Source organism: Hyalella azteca, unplaced genomic scaffold (assembly GCF_000764305.2).
Source record: "Hyalella azteca isolate HAZT.00-mixed unplaced genomic scaffold, Hazt_2.0.2 contig13371, whole genome shotgun sequence".
Lineage (NCBI taxonomy): Eukaryota > Metazoa > Arthropoda > Malacostraca > Amphipoda > Hyalellidae > Hyalella > Hyalella azteca.
Window position 1 is genome coordinate 192,020 of NW_025943295.1, and position 19,301 is coordinate 211,320.

Here is a 19,301-nt window from a genome sequence, read left to right on the forward strand (position 1 = left end):
CTCCAGGGTCGGGCGCTTCTGCCGACCACGCCGGTCCTAACCAAGCGTACGTGGGCCCTGATCTCCAAGGACACGTGCTTGTAGTTGTTCGGGCAACGGCCTTCAAATATATTCACGATAGCTCTAATCAAAAATTATGTTCTGAAATTAGATGAGATACTGTTTCATATGAAGTTTTTTAGGAATAAATACAGAATGTCAATGAGTGGATGGAACCCTTTATTTGTATTTAAAAGCCTGAAATTTCAAGGAGATCTTTGTATGGTGCTATTTTCCATCAAAAAATATGATAAGAAGACACCATTGTCTTCCTGATTGAACAAATAAATCTTTAGTTGCAAGGTTACTTACTTGAATACAACAACTAAATTTGTGATAATTTGTTTTCCACACCACAATTGCCAGTATTAATTAAGACCAGGAGTTGTGTCTCGTTTCATCCCAGCGGCCTTGGCCACACCCAAGCCCGCGGCGGTGCCGGTGGCAGTCAACCGCCTTCAGCGGTGCAAGTCTCGCGTCCCGCAACGAGGGATAGCTCAAGGATTCACTTCACTTTTGTGGATTTGAATACTTTTGTGAATAATTGTCATTATCCTTGGCATATATTATCTTTGGCATTATCCTGAACATTGTTGAACTCAAAAGGTTTGGATGTTTCATACAATTTTCTTGTTTAATGTCATTTATCTGATGTATTTACAATCAATGAATTTGAATTTGGTATGAATTTAATTCCTCTGTCATGCGTTTCAGTATGTTGGCGTATTCATAAATTGCACAAAATTCATGTCGAACTGATTCAGCCTTCATAAATCTAAACATGACTTTTCCCTCAGATCATATGTAAACCTTACATTCCTCATGGTTCCGTTCCTCCAGGATTTTATTGATAAAAATTTCTATCATGGTATCTTCACTCTAAATTAAGCCTGGTCCCTGGAATTGCATGCACCCCCATACGCTTGAATACCTTAGCCCAGTAATGGGAAGAAGCCCTACTGTGCGTCATCTTTGACTGATCTTGGCGCGGTACGAATAGCAAAATGTGATGGCGGGCAGCCATCTTACATCGACGCATCTAACTTGAATGAATCACTCAATCGAACTTTCAATGCTGAGTCAGAATATCTGCTTAGATTGTACGCCAGATAAAATTTTATATGTGAAATTATTTTTTTAATTTGATCATTTATGCCATTTAATGCCTGGGTAGAAATTTAAACCCGAAATTAATTCAGTTTCCAGAGAGCTCTGTAATAAGTTTTTGAGGAAGTTTTATTTATTCAGCGACTTATAGTTTAAACGAATAATTTAAATCTACGATTGGCAAAATATTTCATACATGTTTTGGAATAATGACTTTATATCCGATGAAATAATTTACACAAAAAATTAAGCAGAGTGAGCGACATTAAATCTAATCAAACTTCCATAGTGATGGAATGGCTGACAGAGTTTGTTACTGTATATGGGTTGGAATTTGCGTCCTCTGATCCCTCTCTGTTTTCGCGATAAGAAAGCTGCAACATATAATTCATACTCCTAATATAACTTAAGTATGAATAAACATATATAAAATCTATTAAAAATTCAGTGTAAAAAAATCGCAGAATGTTCGAAAATAATTGTGCAATTTTTACCACGGTCTATCTACCTTGACAAATACCCATTTTTATGAATATGTGCATAAATAACGAACAATTACACCATCGCCGAGGTAAAAAATCGTCAAGATTTTAGGTCTCCAAGAATATTCGTACATTCTTAACGGGGCTAAACTGCAGTAGAATTTATTTGCTGCAATGGTCTTCTGTCCGAGGTGACCTGAAGATTCCGTCCCCAGTAAATTAAGCGAGGACAGATCAAGGTTTACGGACGGACTGTCATGAAGGATACTGGACTCTGACGGACTGAATGCGAATGACTCATGGTTGATAATCGTGTTCGGTAACAACATCGACGTGGGCACTCTGGCTGTTCTAAGTACAAGGCATATTATTAAGTTCTTTCAAATCCTAACTATGAAACTTGATGCAATTAATATAAGTTATCAAAACCATTGCATGGCTCTCGGCATTGCCACATAATAATTAAAGACGCTCTTCCATATTTTACGTTTGAAATCTATGACAATTCTAACTTTTGGATTTAATTATGAAGCAAGAAGGTGTATGTGTATTTTAAATTCATGCTGTTGGTGTTGGTATTATCATATAACAAACATACTAATATTATACAAAGTTTTACGGTTTAACTAGCCTAATAAAGGTAGCGGTTTAATTTATTAAAGGATTTCATTGGTTAATCGCAATCGTTAGAGTAGAATTATTACAGTCAATATCGGCCATTCTATATTTATGAAGTTCCTAATCTGATTTCAAAAAGTATTTTGAAGAGCCCAGAGTACAGAGGCACTGTCCGGAACCTGCTCACATGCTGCCCGGGTAAATTCCCGTCGTCTCAAATTTAAGTTCTCATCCAGATTGTCCCTGAGAAAAATTTGTCAATAAGTGCTATTGAATCAAATAATATATTGATAAGTGACCCCGGGAACTTCTCTCGGTTATGCTCACCAAAAGGAAAATGCAGAAAGCTTAACCAGAATCCAAGGTTATACAGCTTAATTGTTAGCTTGTTCCTTCAGATTTACTTTAACATGTACGTCAAAATTGCCAGATTATTTTAATTATCCGTGTATCCATATTTAAACTGGGTTAGTATGAACATTTTACTCTTTTCACCAGCAAATTTAAGCCAGTTGACTTGAACAAAATCTAATTAACTGCATCTAATATGGTCAAACTGATAAGTTTCATAACCGCTTCACGATACAAGAGTGCCCCAGAATGGATAGCATACCAAAGATGCTTGTCCTCATAGCCACACGATTTTCTGAGTCATCGGGACTCACTTGGTTCAATTATTAACTTCAACCTAATGAGTTATTTATTTATTAATGAGTTGATAGTTACCCATCGTAGTGGGTCATGGAACCCATGACTTGTATGCTCCATGGAGAGTATTTATTTTTATTTTCAAACGCTGAACTTACTATTAATGTAGTGAATACATTAAACTCAAAATTATTGTTCATTTGATCAAATGCTCCACATTTAACGGCAGCTTTCAATGCTGTTGATCACTCCGTGTTGGCTCGCATGAACAATTGAACTTCAAGATGGTTGTATTTAAGTGAAAATTCATTTTACTTTACGCTCACTTGTGATCAGTTTGATTTGAAATACGGTAAATCGAGAGCAGGTGAAGACTGTGCTAAAGTTCACCATCAACGATTACATTCTTAAAATTAAATGAATATTTTGGTTAAAGAAAATTAAAGACGACGATGGTAGACTCTTGCAGTCGAGGACACTTCTTCATAAGGTGAGCAGCGTTTGTAGTGCGCGGTTAGCTGGTCTAGTCGGCGTTCACGTCAAGTGGTGAAGCAATCAATGAACTTCGTGAAGGGTGATTAAGGTATGAAAAGTATATGTGATCACCTAAATGGTTCAAGTTAGCGAAAAATTCGCTACAAATCACTGAAATTATTAATACTATAGTGACATTTGTCTTGTTAATCTGATTGCATGACTGCACGAAAAGACATGGAGTCTTTGAAAGAACTCATGCACACCAAACGACTTACATGTATTATGTGTGACTTGTTCATGGACTATTTATATTCAGTGATGTTTTAATTGCACGGCTACTATAATCGGCTCCTACATATCAATTAAGATAACCATAAGCACAGCGCAGTTCCAATAGTGCAGTCGCAAAAATTGTGACAATTTAGCTATGGTCGATTTTATCAGTACTAAATCAGTCTATTTTATTTTGATCAGTCGATTTTTCAATACTAAATAGATTCTCTGCTGAATGTCAATAATAACGTTATGTCTAAGCTCGTACGGAGGTAATCGAGTATCATGACATCTAGATATATGCATATAAGATCTGCATAAAAGTAATCCTGTTAGTCTGCGGGTAGAAGGAACGATTTGCTTCATACAAGAAATAGCAAAAAAGGGTATCTGTAAACACGAAGTTTGTATTTTTTGTTGAGTGCGAGGCAGAGCAGGAGGTTTGTTTGTTGTCTGAGCGCCGCGAGCGACGCGAGTACCGGTTTGCTCGGTCACGTTGCAGCGGTCATCAGAAGCGCGCCTCAATCGCTTACACGCTGCACTTACTGCTTTCTTTGTCACTTATTTTATTTTTTTCTGGAATTGACTGATTACATATGGTTCTTTAATTTGTTGTAGTAAGGATGATTATTAATTGTTTGTAGCGAAGGAAATGATCACAGAAAATAACCTAAGATACACATTAATATATTAAATTTGTGAAGGCGATTTCAGTTGTCAGTTTATGAATCTGAATAAATATCATAAAAATTAAAAGATACTGTTGAGCTTACTGAATTATTTGGCTGTTGAGTAACCGCTACGTTGCCATACTAATTATATACAACATCTGTCTTTTTATTGCCCACAATGTAAAAATACATCTTCATTCGTAAAGTTCATGTCTTCTTTCTATAAAAGACTTTGTTTCTTATTATGTGGCGTAAGTCCTTACGATCAGTCCCTGATAGATATGTTCGTACTTATTTGATTGGCAAATTTTTTGTTGTTCATCGAAAGACATCTAAACTCCAGGAACTGTTGTTTACTCGTTCTTCACTCTGGCCAGCGATGCAGCCGCAGTTCAAGAGATGGGCTTCCGGGCTCATCGTCGTGAGCTTCTTCATGAGCTTCTCTTCGCCAGCCCCGTTTTACGGACAGCCGAACTTGGCAAACTTGGCAGCAGAACACCGGAACACTGAAGACGATTTGCCTAGATTTCCGACGCCCGAAGCGTCCGACAACTCTTTCCTTTGGAAAACGGGAGCTGGCGCTTACAGGTGGTTATTCAGTATTTCTTGATGATTTGCCTAGATTTCTGACGCCTGAAGCGTCCGACAACTCTTTCCTTTGGAAAACGGGAGCTGGCGCTTACAGGTGGTTATTCAGTATTTCTTGATGATTTGCCTAGACTTCCGCCGCCTGAAGCTTCCGAACATTCTTTCGTTTGACAAATGGGAGCTGGAACTTACAGGTGGTTATTACTAATTCTGGAAGATTAGCCTCGATTTTAGCCGTCTGAAGCGTCCGACAATTTTTTCGTTTAGAGAACGGGAGCTGGAGCGTACAGGTGCTTATTAATAATTTTAGACGATTTGCCAAGATTTCCGCCGCTTGAAGCTTCCGACCATTCTTTCCTATAGTGAACGGGAACTGGAGCTTACTGGATGTTTTAACTAATTCTAGGCCAAATGCTGGGAGTAAATTATTTGCTCTGACGAATGAGATATCTTTCTTATGTTTACAGAAGCAGAAATAAAGTAGATTGACATATTTTTTGCAATTTTCAAAGTGGTTCCGAACTTTTTTACTAAAAAATTTTTTTGATAATAGCTCGGCATGATTTCGTACGAAATGAGAGCTCCAGTCCTGAGAAAAAAAGGGAGAAAACTATTGCGATTGGTTGCGTTTTACAATAAACTATAGCTTGAGGTTTATGAATCTTTTGAAAATGCAATGCTTAGATGTACGGAATGATCTTGACAGAAACAGTTACCAGTAATTTACCTCAATTTTGTTTTCGTTTATCTATCCTAGAGGACCTGGTCACTATTGAAGAATGCCATGCTGACTTGTTTGAATCATCCTCGTTCTTCAACTGCAGCTGAATAATGACCAGCGAACGAAATTTTCGCCCATCATTCTGTTAAGCTACATAAATTTCCCGGGGCTACTTATTTAATCGTTAGGAGAAAAAAGTTATTTATCTCGTGTATGTCTCTTAATACGATTCAGGTTCGGACTGCGGGCTCCCGATCAGTGGCGGGTGGAGACGCGTGACGCTGAGGGGTCCGTGAGGGGGCAGTACTTCTACGTCACCCCCGACGGGGGCCGCGTTAGCATGCATTACAACGCAGGGCCTCAGCGTAATAAAGGCAGCGAATTACTTCAAGTGTCAGGTGTGGTTAATTTGTCTAGGTAAAATAATATTTTTACATTGTAATAAATAAAATCTATGCGACTAGTTCAAGTTATTTGAAGAGTTTATAAGAAACCGGCCACTAGTTTTCTAGAGCTGGAATTGTAACGGTTACCCCTTTACAAGGGAATACTTTGAACAGCAGTCTTCTTCTTAATATAAGATGAAAATATTCCAAGAGTTCATACAATAGAAAACTTTCTGGAAAAATTATTCCAGAAATTTCGTTAGAATTGAAAATTTAAAAACGCACAAGTTTTTTTTGTGCATTATTCCTGAAATTTTGCCATCAGGTCCAGTGGGGGGAGCGGGCCAGTTGCTCTCACCGTATAAAGGAGCCACGCAGCAGCAGGACGCCGCGACGTTGCAGGCGCTGCTGCTCAAGCTGCGGGCCGAGGAGGGCGTCCAGCCGTACGGAGCTCTGAAGCTCGTCTCTGATCTCGGAACTCAGAGACTTTTTCCTCTCAGGTAATTCAAAACGTATTGTCTTGTTATGTTACTTAACACAATTAAATTTAAGACAAGAATTATATTTGCGATAAAAAATTCGATAATTAATTTCAAATTGGGGCAGAAATATCTGCAGAATATTCAATGGCTTTCGTTTCCTGATTGAAGAATCGCAAAGTTGGAAAGAAAATTTATACACATAACTTTTACAAGTAAAAGGGCAAGGATGAAATTTCTTACAGCTGTGGTCTCACATAGCGTAGAAAACTTAACTAATATTCCAATTCGATCGTTGGGAGTACCATTAGGATCTCTATAAAAGCAATCGGATGCTTTGAGTAAGTATCACGGCATCACTTTGTGATACCGAGATTAAATCTCATCAGGAAACGGTGTACATTCTTTAGCCATACATAACATACCTTTCGCTGGTGAAAGGTTGCATTTCGACATGAATATTTTTAATAGATCTGTAACTAGAAATTATATGAGTAAGCGAACATATTACCAATGCAAATCATTGCAATTAGTGTTAATTTAGAATCAAATTTCCTCACTGAAACACAAACCAAAAACTAGTCATTTCATTCACAGCGATGGAGACCTGGTGGATGATGCCCTGCAAGCCGTCGTCACCTTCGTCAGGCCTGATGTAGGGACCGTGGAAAACGGTCGCTGACTCACGTGCTTTCATCTCTTCATTTGTTATAAATCTTCCATCTTTTGATAACTTGGTTCGAATAGAACTATTGTGAAATTAATTAACATAATATTAGTTGGATGCTGTATGGTTGGAAACATGATCATTTTCGTTTATAATGGAAAACTGATCATTTCAGTAAATGTTGTTAAATTCAAGTACAGAAGATTTGTTAGTATTTAATTCTCAGACAAAATCCATGGAATAAAGTTTATAGCGAACTTTTTTAGTATTGCAAATCTTTCCTTCATGTACTTTCATGTGTTCTCAAATTTTATTTGATTTATTCATGAAGAAAATTTAGTACTTTACTCACAATCTGATATGTATTAGAGAGCATGAAAAATACATTATATATTTAGACGCCCATTGTTTCCTTTACCTGTAAAAATCAAGATGACTGAATGATTTTAACTGTTTATAATAACTGATTAGTGATTAATGAGTTTAACTGTTTAGAGTTTCAAACTTACAGCCATGATGCAAAAAAATGTCACCGAACCAATCAAATAGCCCTGGCAACAGCTAAAGCAAGGACTCTCGGTAGGACTTGGGGAAAAGTGATAAAGTTTGTCGAAGATCCACGTCGCTCAATTAATTTAGGCTATAATTTACGCATATGCGAATAAAAGAAAAAAAGTTAGTATTCACTCATTGGCCTAGGTTAGAATATTTACATATATTTACGAATTTGATTCCGAACCTGTGCTAAATATTTCGCAAATGAAAAATTTTGATTAATAATTTACTGAATTCGTACGGCACAAATTTCTTTCCCGATGGCTATGACTAATAGAAAGTTTATCGAACGCTTAAGTATAGAACTAATTTAATTGCGCTGTTCGTTCTTGTTGAGCTCGGGTCAGCAACCTGCAGGTTGGCCTTCGCCGCGACAGGTTTGGGATGCGAGCGCCCATGGCATGCGGACCTGACAAGTGCGTTGCATGCTTCGGTATTTGTATCAGTATTAAATTTTATTTATTCTATATTATTGATAATTATTATATTTATTATTATTCTATGAAGTGAATTATTATCCACGCCTGGTTCAACCGAACTGCGAAGGCATGTTCGTGGGCAACCTGGATCTGAAAATAAGGATAATCTGGACTTGAAAAAGATATCAGGTATTGAGAAAGATCAAATTATCATTCAATTGGTTTCTTAGAATAATTTAGGTTTGAGTAGGAGCTACTTATATTGATTGATATAGTTGTTGTAAGCTCTTTCAATATCTCATATTTCAAATAGATTGCTATTGTTATTGATACGTGAACAATTTGAAACACCTCAGCTCGAATTTGCACCTGCAACTATATGAAAGCAATCGTAAATAACCATGATTATAAGGAATAGAATAAAATGGGCTGCTTTCAGTTGAAGAAGAGGCAAAGATATATTGCATTTAGGCGAAATCTCGACCAATTACATTTTTTTACGCACAAAGTCCATTTAATTTTTGGCACGGATTCGAAGCATGGATCACATCAAGTCGACATAAAGAAGATTTTTTTTATACCATCGAAGCAATAGATTACTGAAGGCAGCTGCATGTATGTTGCTGTGCTGGAGGTTTGGATGAAAATGACTGCTTGCGAACCGGAATTCTGGGAGACGATCTTCAGTTGTGCACCACGAGCGTTACGGATAACACCTCTGGCATTATGATGGTAAGATCAGAATTATCTCTAACATTGTATTCGTGCATTGTTCACTATTTGCAATTCAGTGTCGAATGGAGTATCAAATAAAATTTTTGTAAAATTACTATCAAGCAGCAGGGAAATTTAGTTGTTTCTTTACTCAAACCGCATTTAGTTTTGATATGATGACTCTCTTTATCTAAGAGTAATTCCTACATGCATTTTGTGGAGTGAAGTCATGTGATGTCATTTACGTATTTTTGCTAAGGGATCAATTACTCAGTTAAATTTAATATTCAGTAAAATTCGGTTTTTAATTTTCTGATAAGCTTTTCAGAGGCACATATCAAGGCGATTAATACATTTCAGTATCATGAATTTTATCGAAAAATATCATCGTCAATATTTAAATCGTATTTTAATATTATGGTAACGGTCATCATCTGCCCACATACTACCCTTCTTTGTCAAAAAGCTTAATGATTTTCCCCGTTAAGGATTTATCGTGCTGGTGTAGTGATATTTTGCTGTCCAAGATTGCCTCAAATTAAATGTATTCCCCAACAAGATCAAATTTGTCAGGTCGGTTAGTTCACGCTCGGATAATGCCTTCTTTAAAATAATCAATAAGCGAGTTTGATTTATGTGACCCTCCGGGAATTTTGAGGTTTTTGACATAATTATTCTGGTCTAGATAAGAATCCTGACTCAATATTTTAATTAAACAACTAACAAATAAGATAAATTATGGCAATGTGATACTAAACAAAGCACGAGAGAAGGAGGAATGGGAGCATTGTGAGCTTCTTCACTTGACCTTGGCATTGAAAGCAAGGGCAACGCACCCACAAACTTGTTTCCTGGTAATCCAGGAGCCGAGCTTACGATACCGGCTTGTGAGCAGCAGCTTCAATCCAGAACGATAATTTTTTCTTAATTTTCTGTCAAATTTACTTTAATGATATGCATGATAACCGAACAATACTCAACTTGAAGATAAAAATCATGAGTTACATTTACTATTTCAATTTTTTTCAAGATAATAACTAAAATAAATTTAAAACGACTAGGACTACAGACTGATAATTTTATTTATTTTTTTTTCGTACTTTGGATGATGTGATAATGTTAACCTGTTGCTGGTGATTATTTTATGAAGGTATTATTTGTTAAAACAGAAATTAATGATATCTTTTCTTCTGTATTTCTGGAAGCTGTTTTAAGAGCTGCTCCAAAATTGATTGCATCCTGGCAGAACTGATATAAATAGTTATTAATAGTACTTCATTCAAATTGACCTAGTTTCGCTTCAAACCTAGTTCGCCTAGTTTCGCTGTTTACAAGAGGCTGTGCGTATAAAATTTCGAAATTATTATTTATGTCATCGCTGAGACGGATTTGATGATTATAATTAACCTGAATTAAAAATTTTCCGTAGGGTTTAGCTGAGTTATCAGGATTTGACATCTAATCCCCCAATTTTTTTCTCATTTTGTTCATATTGAATGAAAAATTAATTCCCTTAAGTACTGAAATCTATTTATATTTCGGGATTTTAATTCCTTCATCAATACTGATTATCGTGTTTTCTTGAAGCTATTCTCGTAATTTGATTTAGTAGGTCCTCTGAATTATTATGCTATTATGTAGTCATGAAATTCTGCATTTCAGAGTTTGACGTTGAGCGCCGTGTTGGCCGTGCTGCTGGCCGGCGCCGTACTCCCAGCCAGCGTCCCATCCTTCAGGTTCAGCTACCAGAACCCTGGAGACTCCGGCAGCATGTTAGTCGTGCGAATTTTTTCAGTAATCCCTATAATTTCTGAAAATGGAACTAAGGTCATATCATAAATGCATACGACACTTGCCGAGAGAAATTTAGAACTGTTTATGATGCTCGTATCTTGAATATATATGTCAGTTAATGGGTAAGACGCAGGAGAGTATGACTTATTTAGGTTATATCTTGCGGAAGAATAGTAGGCATAAACAATGATATGAGATAAGAGACACGTAAGAAATGATTCAGAGATAATACTGCAAATTTTGTAAATATTTGTGCTACGTTCGACTGTGGGAATTGTGCATCAGCTCGCACTTGATTTTCTTTAGAACTAGACGTTGTCTATCTCAGCTTGTGATGTTTCGTCTGTCTTGAGACGATGCTCTCGGCTTGCCTCCAAAGCTAAATTCTACCTAATGGTTACTTGGGCAGGAGTAATTTGTGTTAGCATTTTGGTTCAACCTCAAATTTCTATTTTATTCTTTACGCCAAAGTAAATGTACTCTAAATGTAGATGGAGGCTCTAGCCTTTTAGTCAAGCTTGGTATGAATCCTCGTGTATTTCCCCTACAGAGCTCAGTTCTATCGAGGTCCCGACAGCGCTTTTATCTACAATTGGGGCTACCAGTTCCCTGGCCGCACTCACTCTGAGAGCAAGAGCTATGATGGCACCGTGCAGGGCAGTTACGCCTTTGTTGATGCCAACGGTCAGTGCCATACTTTTCTTTCTTTTTACAAGCGCTCCTTCTACAAAAAATTAAAAATAATAAAAATTCCCGAGTACTCAAACTCTTCTTAATTTAATTTGTTGTGTAACTGACTTGCTGGAAGCGTTTAGTTTGCTGAGATTTTGCCTTTCTTAAACATATTTCATGCCTTTTTTTATAATTAACTACCATCAAAATGTTAGTTAATTTGTTGCAATAGTTCAAGTAAGAAAAAAATCATTCAATGTGCGAAATATTTTTTGTTTAGAAAGTGGCACTACGGCTTGTAGTGCGTAGTGCTACTTCGTAGTGCTAGTGCCCTATTTAGCATACGGGCCAGTGCTGAATACATTTGGTCCTCCTTAAAAATAGGTTATAGTAATTTATAGGAAAAACTTTATTTCTGACTCTTTCACGAGAACGTAAAATTTCAGTAAAGAATTTTTTAACTTTCTTATTCATGCTTTGTACGATCAACTCATGTAATAAAATGCAATCTTGAATGTTCATTAAAATTTTTCTGCTTGTAGATAAGGATCCAAATTTTTTGGTAATAACATTTATACTGAATAATTATTCTTCGGCTGTCCTCAATCGTAAGATTCACATCACCAATTCACTCTGTCCTCACTCAACTATTTAAAGAGGTAATAAGTGAATAAATGCATGGCTAATTTTTCAGCTTTTATTTCTTGAAACTGTGAATTTTTATTTGTTATCCAACGACTTACTCTGTAACTAAATGAAACTCTCGATGTGCTGTAGCTGTAACTCTGCTGTAACTCTGTTGAAAATGAAACATTAAAATTAACCAAATCAGTTTCAATACAGGTTTCAAGTAGTTTTACACAACCCTTTTTCATCTTATAAAATCGATTAAATTTAGAACAAATTTTTATTCCTAAAGGTGAAGTGCAACAAGCGTCGTATCAAGCCAGCCCTGGGGACGGGTTCACCGTCAACCAGAATGTTGTACCAGAAGCTGGCGTCGTCAATTTGGTTTCCCCAGTAGAGGCAGTCAAGTCAAAAACCTACTCCGCCTTCGACGGGGAGAACGTTCTTCAGTTCAGACAGAATTTGTTCAGCAAATTGGCTGATGAAGAAATCGGACTTGTAAGAAATCGTTATTTTTCAATAACGTATGGAACGTGTGCTATACAATTACACTGTTAGCCTGCAAAACCAACTTCATTTGAACAAGAATTTAACATTCCAGCGTTCCAAACGTTTTTCTAGGTGATCTTATCGAAAATTCATCCAATTTATTTTTTCTGAATATGCGTACTTTAACGATTCATTATTGAGTGCTTTAACATTAGAAAGTATAATTGAGCCATTTCTGTAATTATACTCTAGTTAAATGCTAGGATTTCATTGGTGCTAAAGTGAGATAATGATCCAAGCCCTAATGTACAATATTGACAAATTTGAGAATATGGCGGGCGCAAAAGAATTGCGAAATGTTGACATTGTCTTCCTGAACTTTCTCAAAATTTCTCCTTGACCTATAGTATGCTTTATTTATCTCACTCTATCTGAAATGAAAAAGTATTTTAGTATTTTTATTGAAACTAAATTTAGAAGACTAATCTCCCTTAACTTGCTTGCAGGATGTAGGCTCGAAACAGGCCATCGAGCGCGCGTCCCCCACGCTGCTGGCGGCGCTGAGGTCAGGCTTCTTGCTCCCCATCCGCGGCACCAGAGACGAGCTCCTCTTCAGGGTCTCCGACGCCCTCGTTGATGAGGCGCGAGGTCAGAAGGAGCTAGGGTCCAGACAATAGCACTCAATATAAATAGTCGATATAAATGTACTATATTTTGCTTATTTTGGGTTATTGTTGTCAAGTGATGATCACTCAAATTTTCTACTTGGTGCACTGTGGCATGACTGAGGTTTGTATTACTTACGAGGAGTTGCTGGCGAACATTAAGCCCTTCCACACGGGAGAAGTAACTCGATTATTTCTTCCCTTATGAATTTTTTTGAATTTAAACATTTTTCCAGCCACTTTTCATATATAGAGCGGCATTTTTCAGAAATATGTTGAAACATTGAGCTTACGTTGAATCGTGTCTCAGGTGAGCAGAGTAAATATGAAGGCAGAGTAAATATGAAAGACAAAATGATTCTTTTTACAACACTTCTCTTTAACTTCACTTCTTGTTGTTTGTTCGTTTGTTTGTTTGTTTGTCTGCCACAAATCTTGTAATCGATATTTAACACACTTCTACCTGTCCAATCGATCTGAAATTTTGCACACTTGCGTAAAGTTGGAGACAATGCATGAATCAATTGAGAGAATAAATAATTTTGAAAATTAAAATTTTTTTTTTCAATATAAAAAAAATGTACAAAATAATTTTGTCAGCTACAAATCTTATAAATTATATTTGACACACTTCCACCTGTCCAATTGATCTGAAATTTTGCATACCTGTGTGGAGTCGGAGGCTATGCATGAATCAATTGACAGAATAAATAATTTTGAAAAAATTTATATATTAAAAAAATTTTAAAAATTAATTTTTTTAATTTTCGAAAATAAAATGAGAAATTCATTGTACATCTTTAACATTGAAGACACTGGATTCTTTAGAAGTGTTGTCTTTAAAAAGTAATTTTTAAACATATATTATTACAACACTTCTCCTTAACTTCAGTTCTTGTTTGTCTGTCTGTCTGTCTGCTATAAATCTTATAATCGAAATTTAACACACTTCTACTTATCTAATCGATCTAAAATTTTGCATACTCGCGTAAAGTTGGAGACAATGCATGAATCAAATGACAAAATGAATAATTTTGAAAATATTATTTTTTAAATATTAAAAAAACGGAAAAAATAATTTTCTCAGCTACAAATCTTATAATTGATATTTGACACACTTTTACCTGTCCAATTGATCTGGAATTTTGCACACTTGTGTGAAGTTAGAGGCAATGCATGAATCAATTGACAGAATAAATAATTTTGGAAGAAAAAATTATATATTAAAAAAATTGAACAATTAATTTTTTTAATATGCGAAAATAAAATTAGAAATTCATTTTACATCTGTAACATTAGCGACACTGGATTCTTTATAAGTGTTGTCTTTAAAAAGTAATTTTTAAACGTATATTATTTAGGAATAAATATTCTTTCATGCAGGCTCCGTGTCGGCTCTGGCTACCATTTTGGACGCGGATCCCGTTGCAGCGAGACACGACCAACAGGTAAGATGAGTAAAATTTAGTCGTTTGTGTTGCTTATAAAAGGAATTTGAAGTTCAGTGTACTCATAAAAAACATTTTCCAATACGCCTTTAAGAACAGACTAGACGTAGCTATGCAGGAGCATATGTTCCAAATGTATTGATACGGTTCCAAAGGCCGGATCCCTTGTGAATCAAGTCACGAAAAGTTCAAAAATCGGCAACAGGCCATGGGCCTATTTTACTACGATTTTCTTAGCTTCGTTTCGTGTCTGTCTGTCATCAAAAATTCAGACCCTAATTTAGAGCTCTTTTGAACATCCTAGAAAATTCAAATTTGGCATGCATGCTTATGATGCCTAAAAATTCAAGATTTGATCATCAGAAATAATAATTAAAAAAAAAATTTTAGAAAAAAATAAAAATAAAATAAAATAAAAACACTAAAATTCACGGTTTGGAATTGAGTTTTTTTCTCGAACATCCACACTTGCCAACCCTGGAAATTGATTTTAATTGCTAATATTGCTAACTAATAAGTAGAAAATAAAAAAATATAAAAAATATTGAAAAAAACGCGTTTTTCTGGTTTTTACAAAACTAAAAATAGTGAAATAAAACAAATAAACAAAAATTCTAAAAACCACGTTTTCTTAACGGACAAAAAAGAAAAACATTTACTCTTACATAACATTACATAACATTTTACATAACTTAAATGTTATGTAAGCGTAAATGTTTTTCTTTTTGGTCCGTTGAGAAAACGTGGTTTTTAAAAGTTTTTTTATTTGTTTTATCTTCAATGCCGACACTTCTATTTTATTCTATTCTAAGACACTACACAAATTTTGAGAATTGAATGTCACCACTTTGAATATTTTCATGTCGTGAGTTTTCACATTATTATGTATATTAGTTTGAACATAATCTTGCCAGTAGTTATGAGGTTGTCACTTTATTATTGTGTAATCAATCATCTAATCGCTTCATACGTCACCATCTCATGAATACAGACACACAAATGCCATTTATGTTTTCATTCAACGAAATCCATAACAATAATTATTTTCCGAACTCAGGTGTTGCGAGGTCCCAACTTCTTCTACAACGCTGCTCAGGCCGACCCGTCCGCTGAGAGGGCTGTGCTTGAGACAGAATATCAAGAGTCTGGCAAGCCTGGCTACGTGATCCGGGTTCCTTACGTTGCATAATATTCGCGTAGGGAATTGCGATCATCATGTTTCCTGCAAACACAAGAATCAGGTCATGTTCAGCTGCGTAAAAAATGCAAAATGCGCTTTTTATGAAAACAAATATGAAAAAATTTAAATAAATACCAGGTTATAAAATTGAATTCAATATTTTAATTTTAAAAACATGTTCAAGGTTAGGAGATTAAACTAGAATTGATACAACAAAAGCATTATATTATTCCATATTAGATATTCCCAAATCATCGTTAGATTGAGTATTGAGTTTTCAAATTTATTGAAATTCATTGTACACAATAGTAATCTGCAAGCATTTGTGCAAGATTAAGAATGAAATTACTTACATAATAATTTTTATTAACCTGGCTATTTTACCAATCTCGGTTTACTGAATAAATGTCTGACGCCACTTTAAGCCAGTAAATTTGTTCAAAGATTGCCCCAAATATAATTTTCGCGGAAAATACCCTTCCGCTGCATTGCAAGCAACACCACGTGAAATTCATTACCACAGCAAAGCACTCGCATTCTTATCCCAACTTCCTTTATATCGCTCGCTCAACTCATTCAAATTGCAATTTCATCGTACTAATTGCAGACGCTTGCAATTTGCGTGAATGGCCAATTCCATCGCAGCATTTAGATTTTCGGAAGCAACACGAGCCAGCGCGGCTCTTAAGTGGATTACCGACAATTGTGAACGTCCGCTGAGAATGAACGAAAACTCGTATTGAAGTTATGCTGTATGAAGATCCAAAAGGTGCCGTAGGTACATTTGATTGACCGTTCCTACCGTATTTCATGCTGAACGTTTTCTTATGGACCGTAATGTCTTCCTTATTAGCATTTAATAAAAAATCTATGCCTTGAAAAACGGAAAATATTCTCTGCAATGAAAGTAGCAAATGAATTCATTTGCTGAAAACTAGCAATACAAAAAGTAAACTAGTGCTTCGATGAAACCACTCTACCCGCTATCATCCGTTCTAAATTTGCATGAAGGACTGGAAAATGCTCTAGTTATTCGACTTATTCGACAACGTATTTTTCTCGAATTATAATCGTACCCTTATAATCGTACCCCCAATTATAATCGTACACTCAATACTCGATCTGAGCTATTGAATTTACTGACCTGTTCGATGTGCTACAGTTAAATTCAGCCTTACATGTCTGGATGATAGAGCATCTGTCTAGCAGCGCACGCATCGTCATCAGTCGCAGGCCTGTCTATAACCTTCTGTCTCTGCTCTGTCTATATATAACCTTCGAGCTAATTACTGCAGACGATCATTATGACCTCGGCGCGGTTAAGGGAACTAGCAGCTCATCTGGGACTGGCAGGATTCACATGCATCTTGAGATGAGAACCTGAATGAGATTTCAAGGATGCGAAAGAGACGAGCTTTGATGTGATATTGTTATGAAGGTGGTATTCACAATCAAAATTAGGAAGTATACAATTTTACTAAAATAAATATCCAACCATGACAAATTAAATATTGCCCCTGAATGAGCATTTTATTTTATTTTAAAGAGACGATTATTTCCAGTCTTCGACAATACTACCTAATTGGAAATAAAAGTAAATGTTTCCACTGGCTCCCTGTCATCCAGCAGGCGAGTCCAATCGTTCAACGTAGACATAAGGTTAGTGGTGCAGGATCTACCGGCAATATAGCCATGTTGTCAGTCTGATAGGAGATAGTTAACAGTCAAGTGATCGATAATTATAATCCTACCCTTCGCAACAGACTCCATTAACTTACAAACACTTGTCAGACTGACAGGGCAATAGTTACCGGGGATACTCTTGTCATTTTTTAAATATTTTTTTAACAATGGTGTGACTTGAGCTTCTTTCCAATTGTCCGGCAAAGTCACTTCGTTCAAGGTTCAGTGAAAGAACACTGTGAAAGGGCCGGTCAGGACGGTTGCTAATTCTCTGAGCAATCTAGGGTGGTTGCCGCCTGGTCCTTATTACTTGTTGGGATTCAGAGCGACCAGGTGCTTGAGAACCTCTTCTTCGTGTATTTCAAAACAGGTTAACTTCGAGCCAACTGGGCGCTCCTCAATAGCTGGAAAACTGTTCAAGTCCTCATCTGTACTGAGTAGTTTTAAACTCATACTGTAGGCATCCACTGATAGTCATGAAAAATTTTATAACTTAACTCGAATTGGTTCAATTTCAATCGTCAAAGAACTGAAAATGTGAAGGCTTCTTGAAAATGTACCCAAATTTATTTAGGATTGTGGTAACATTGCGTGGCGCAGTTCCCAAAAGTCTGTTCTGAAATAAAAACCTTTGCTATTGAAGATGATCGAAACTCTGCTTTCCTTCAAATCATTTGTCCGAAATAAAGGAAAACTTTGCCCGAAATCACAATACTGAGAAGATAAACAGAGCAGTTCACACTGCACCATATTTGTTTTGGTATAATAATTAGCTTGATTTATTTAACCAAAAATGCCTTTATTGTTGTACATTTTTATGGTGTTTAAACTCCGATGATAGTCTAACTACAGAAAAAATTAATTTGATTTATGAACTGAACAATTTTAAAAAGATTATTTAAAATTAGTTGCTTTTCAAACTAACTAATATTTTCTCACATTTAGTTCGAATCCTTTTTAAGAGGAAAGAAAATGCATGCTCAATTAAATGCTTTGTCTAACTATTCTATAGATCAGAATACGATGGGAAAAACTAATCGGTTTTGTGTACATCTCACGAAGCCTTCACATTTTCAGTTCTTCGATTATTGAAACTGAACCAGTTCGAGTTGAGTGTTGAAATTTCCATCACCATCAGCTGATATCTACAGCAAAAGTTGTAAACTAACTGCATCAAGATATCCGTAGACTTTTCTTTTCACGTCGTCTGAACGTCCTGCAATGGCGTCCTTTTCACATCCTGCGATGGCGAACACTATGGGCATTCGTGATTGAAAAAAGTTCCCGAAACTTGACTGCAACCTATAAAAAAATGCCTCCCAAGGATAGCATGTCGAGGCTTCCAGGACCAAAACTAAACTGGCTAATGAAAATCGTATCGTGAGTTTTCGACCACGCATCCTTTTGTAGCTTTTTTTTTGTTTGTTCAATTATCTGCTTCGTTTTCTAGTTTCTAACGTTGGCCTAAAGAGTATTTGAAAGAAAGATTTATGTATCCGTCAAATATGATCTGGAGCAGGCACCAGTCAGTCACTGGTGAAGTGTGCGTGTATATCGGCATTCAATATACAACTTTATTGTAAATAGAACAAATCTGCTATTGATGGTCATAAGGTGAAATGAAGTATCAATGAAGCCTATAATGGAATGCCGCCATCGTTTAATTGTCCACGAGAGCATTTCGAAACAGTGCAATTTAAAATAACAATACAACAGCAAGAGAGAGAGCGCGAGTATAAAATTTTTATTTTCGCCCATCGATGGCAAAATAGCATTTAATGGCAGGAAAATGATTCAACGTTCATACACATTAAATATTTTCGAAGGAATACAAACAGTAGCTAAATTCTTCAAATACAGGTAAAAATATCGACAAAGATCACGAAATTTTGTATATGT

The 19,301-nt window shown here is 36.0% G+C and overlaps 2 protein-coding genes across 5 annotated transcripts; both read left to right on the top strand.

The window, feature by feature from the left end:
- Nucleotides 1-3,364: 3,364 nt before the first annotated feature.
- LOC108673348 lies at nucleotides 3,365-7,556 on the top strand. Of its 4 annotated transcripts, none has more exons than XM_018161163.2 (5): nucleotides 3,365-3,384; nucleotides 4,693-4,903; nucleotides 5,859-6,022; nucleotides 6,336-6,510; nucleotides 7,087-7,556. In XM_018161163.2, the coding sequence occupies exons 2-5, from the start codon at nucleotides 4,695-4,697 to the stop codon at nucleotides 7,169-7,171; spliced, it is 633 nt and encodes a 210-aa protein (XP_018016652.1). In that variant the 5' UTR covers nucleotides 3,365-3,384; nucleotides 4,693-4,694; the 3' UTR covers nucleotides 7,172-7,556. The 4 variants fall into 4 exon arrangements, with proteins under 4 accessions (XP_018016652.1, XP_018016651.1, XP_018016650.1 ...); XM_018161162.1 differs by lacking the exon at nucleotides 3,365-3,384 and adding an exon at nucleotides 3,389-3,440; XM_018161161.2 differs by lacking the exon at nucleotides 3,365-3,384 and adding an exon at nucleotides 3,391-3,477 and having other exon boundaries at nucleotides 4,659-4,903.
- A 1,259-nt stretch (nucleotides 7,557-8,815) lies between these two features.
- LOC108673360 lies at nucleotides 8,816-15,849 on the top strand. The gene is made up of 7 exons (XM_018161175.2): nucleotides 8,816-8,862; nucleotides 10,507-10,616; nucleotides 11,189-11,322; nucleotides 12,230-12,435; nucleotides 12,933-13,074; nucleotides 14,475-14,539; nucleotides 15,597-15,849. Exons 1-7 carry the CDS (start codon nucleotides 8,857-8,859, stop codon nucleotides 15,726-15,728), a joined length of 795 nt encoding a protein of 264 aa, XP_018016664.1. The 5' UTR covers nucleotides 8,816-8,856; the 3' UTR covers nucleotides 15,729-15,849.
- Nucleotides 15,850-19,301: the final 3,452 nt, after the last annotated feature.

What these genes read in the sequence shown, in the direction of transcription:
- LOC108673348 (XM_018161163.2), top strand. Translation starts at nt 4,695, where the DNA reads ATGCAGCCGCAGTTCAAGAGATGGGCTTCCGGGCTCATCGTCGTGAGC. An exon ending in ACGGGAGCTGGCGCTTACAG is followed by an intron (nt 4,904 to 5,858) that starts GTGGTTATTCAG and finishes AATACGATTCAG; the next exon opens with GTTCGGACTGCGGGCTCCCG. An exon ending in CAGAGACTTTTTCCTCTCAG is followed by an intron (nt 6,511 to 7,086) that starts GTAATTCAAAAC and finishes TTTCATTCACAG; the next exon opens with CGATGGAGACCTGGTGGATG.
- LOC108673360 (XM_018161175.2), top strand. An exon ending in CGCCTTTGTTGATGCCAACG is followed by an intron (nt 11,323 to 12,229) that starts GTCAGTGCCATA and finishes TTATTCCTAAAG; the next exon opens with GTGAAGTGCAACAAGCGTCG. An exon ending in CCTCGTTGATGAGGCGCGAG is followed by an intron (nt 13,075 to 14,474) that starts GTCAGAAGGAGC and finishes TCTTTCATGCAG; the next exon opens with GCTCCGTGTCGGCTCTGGCT.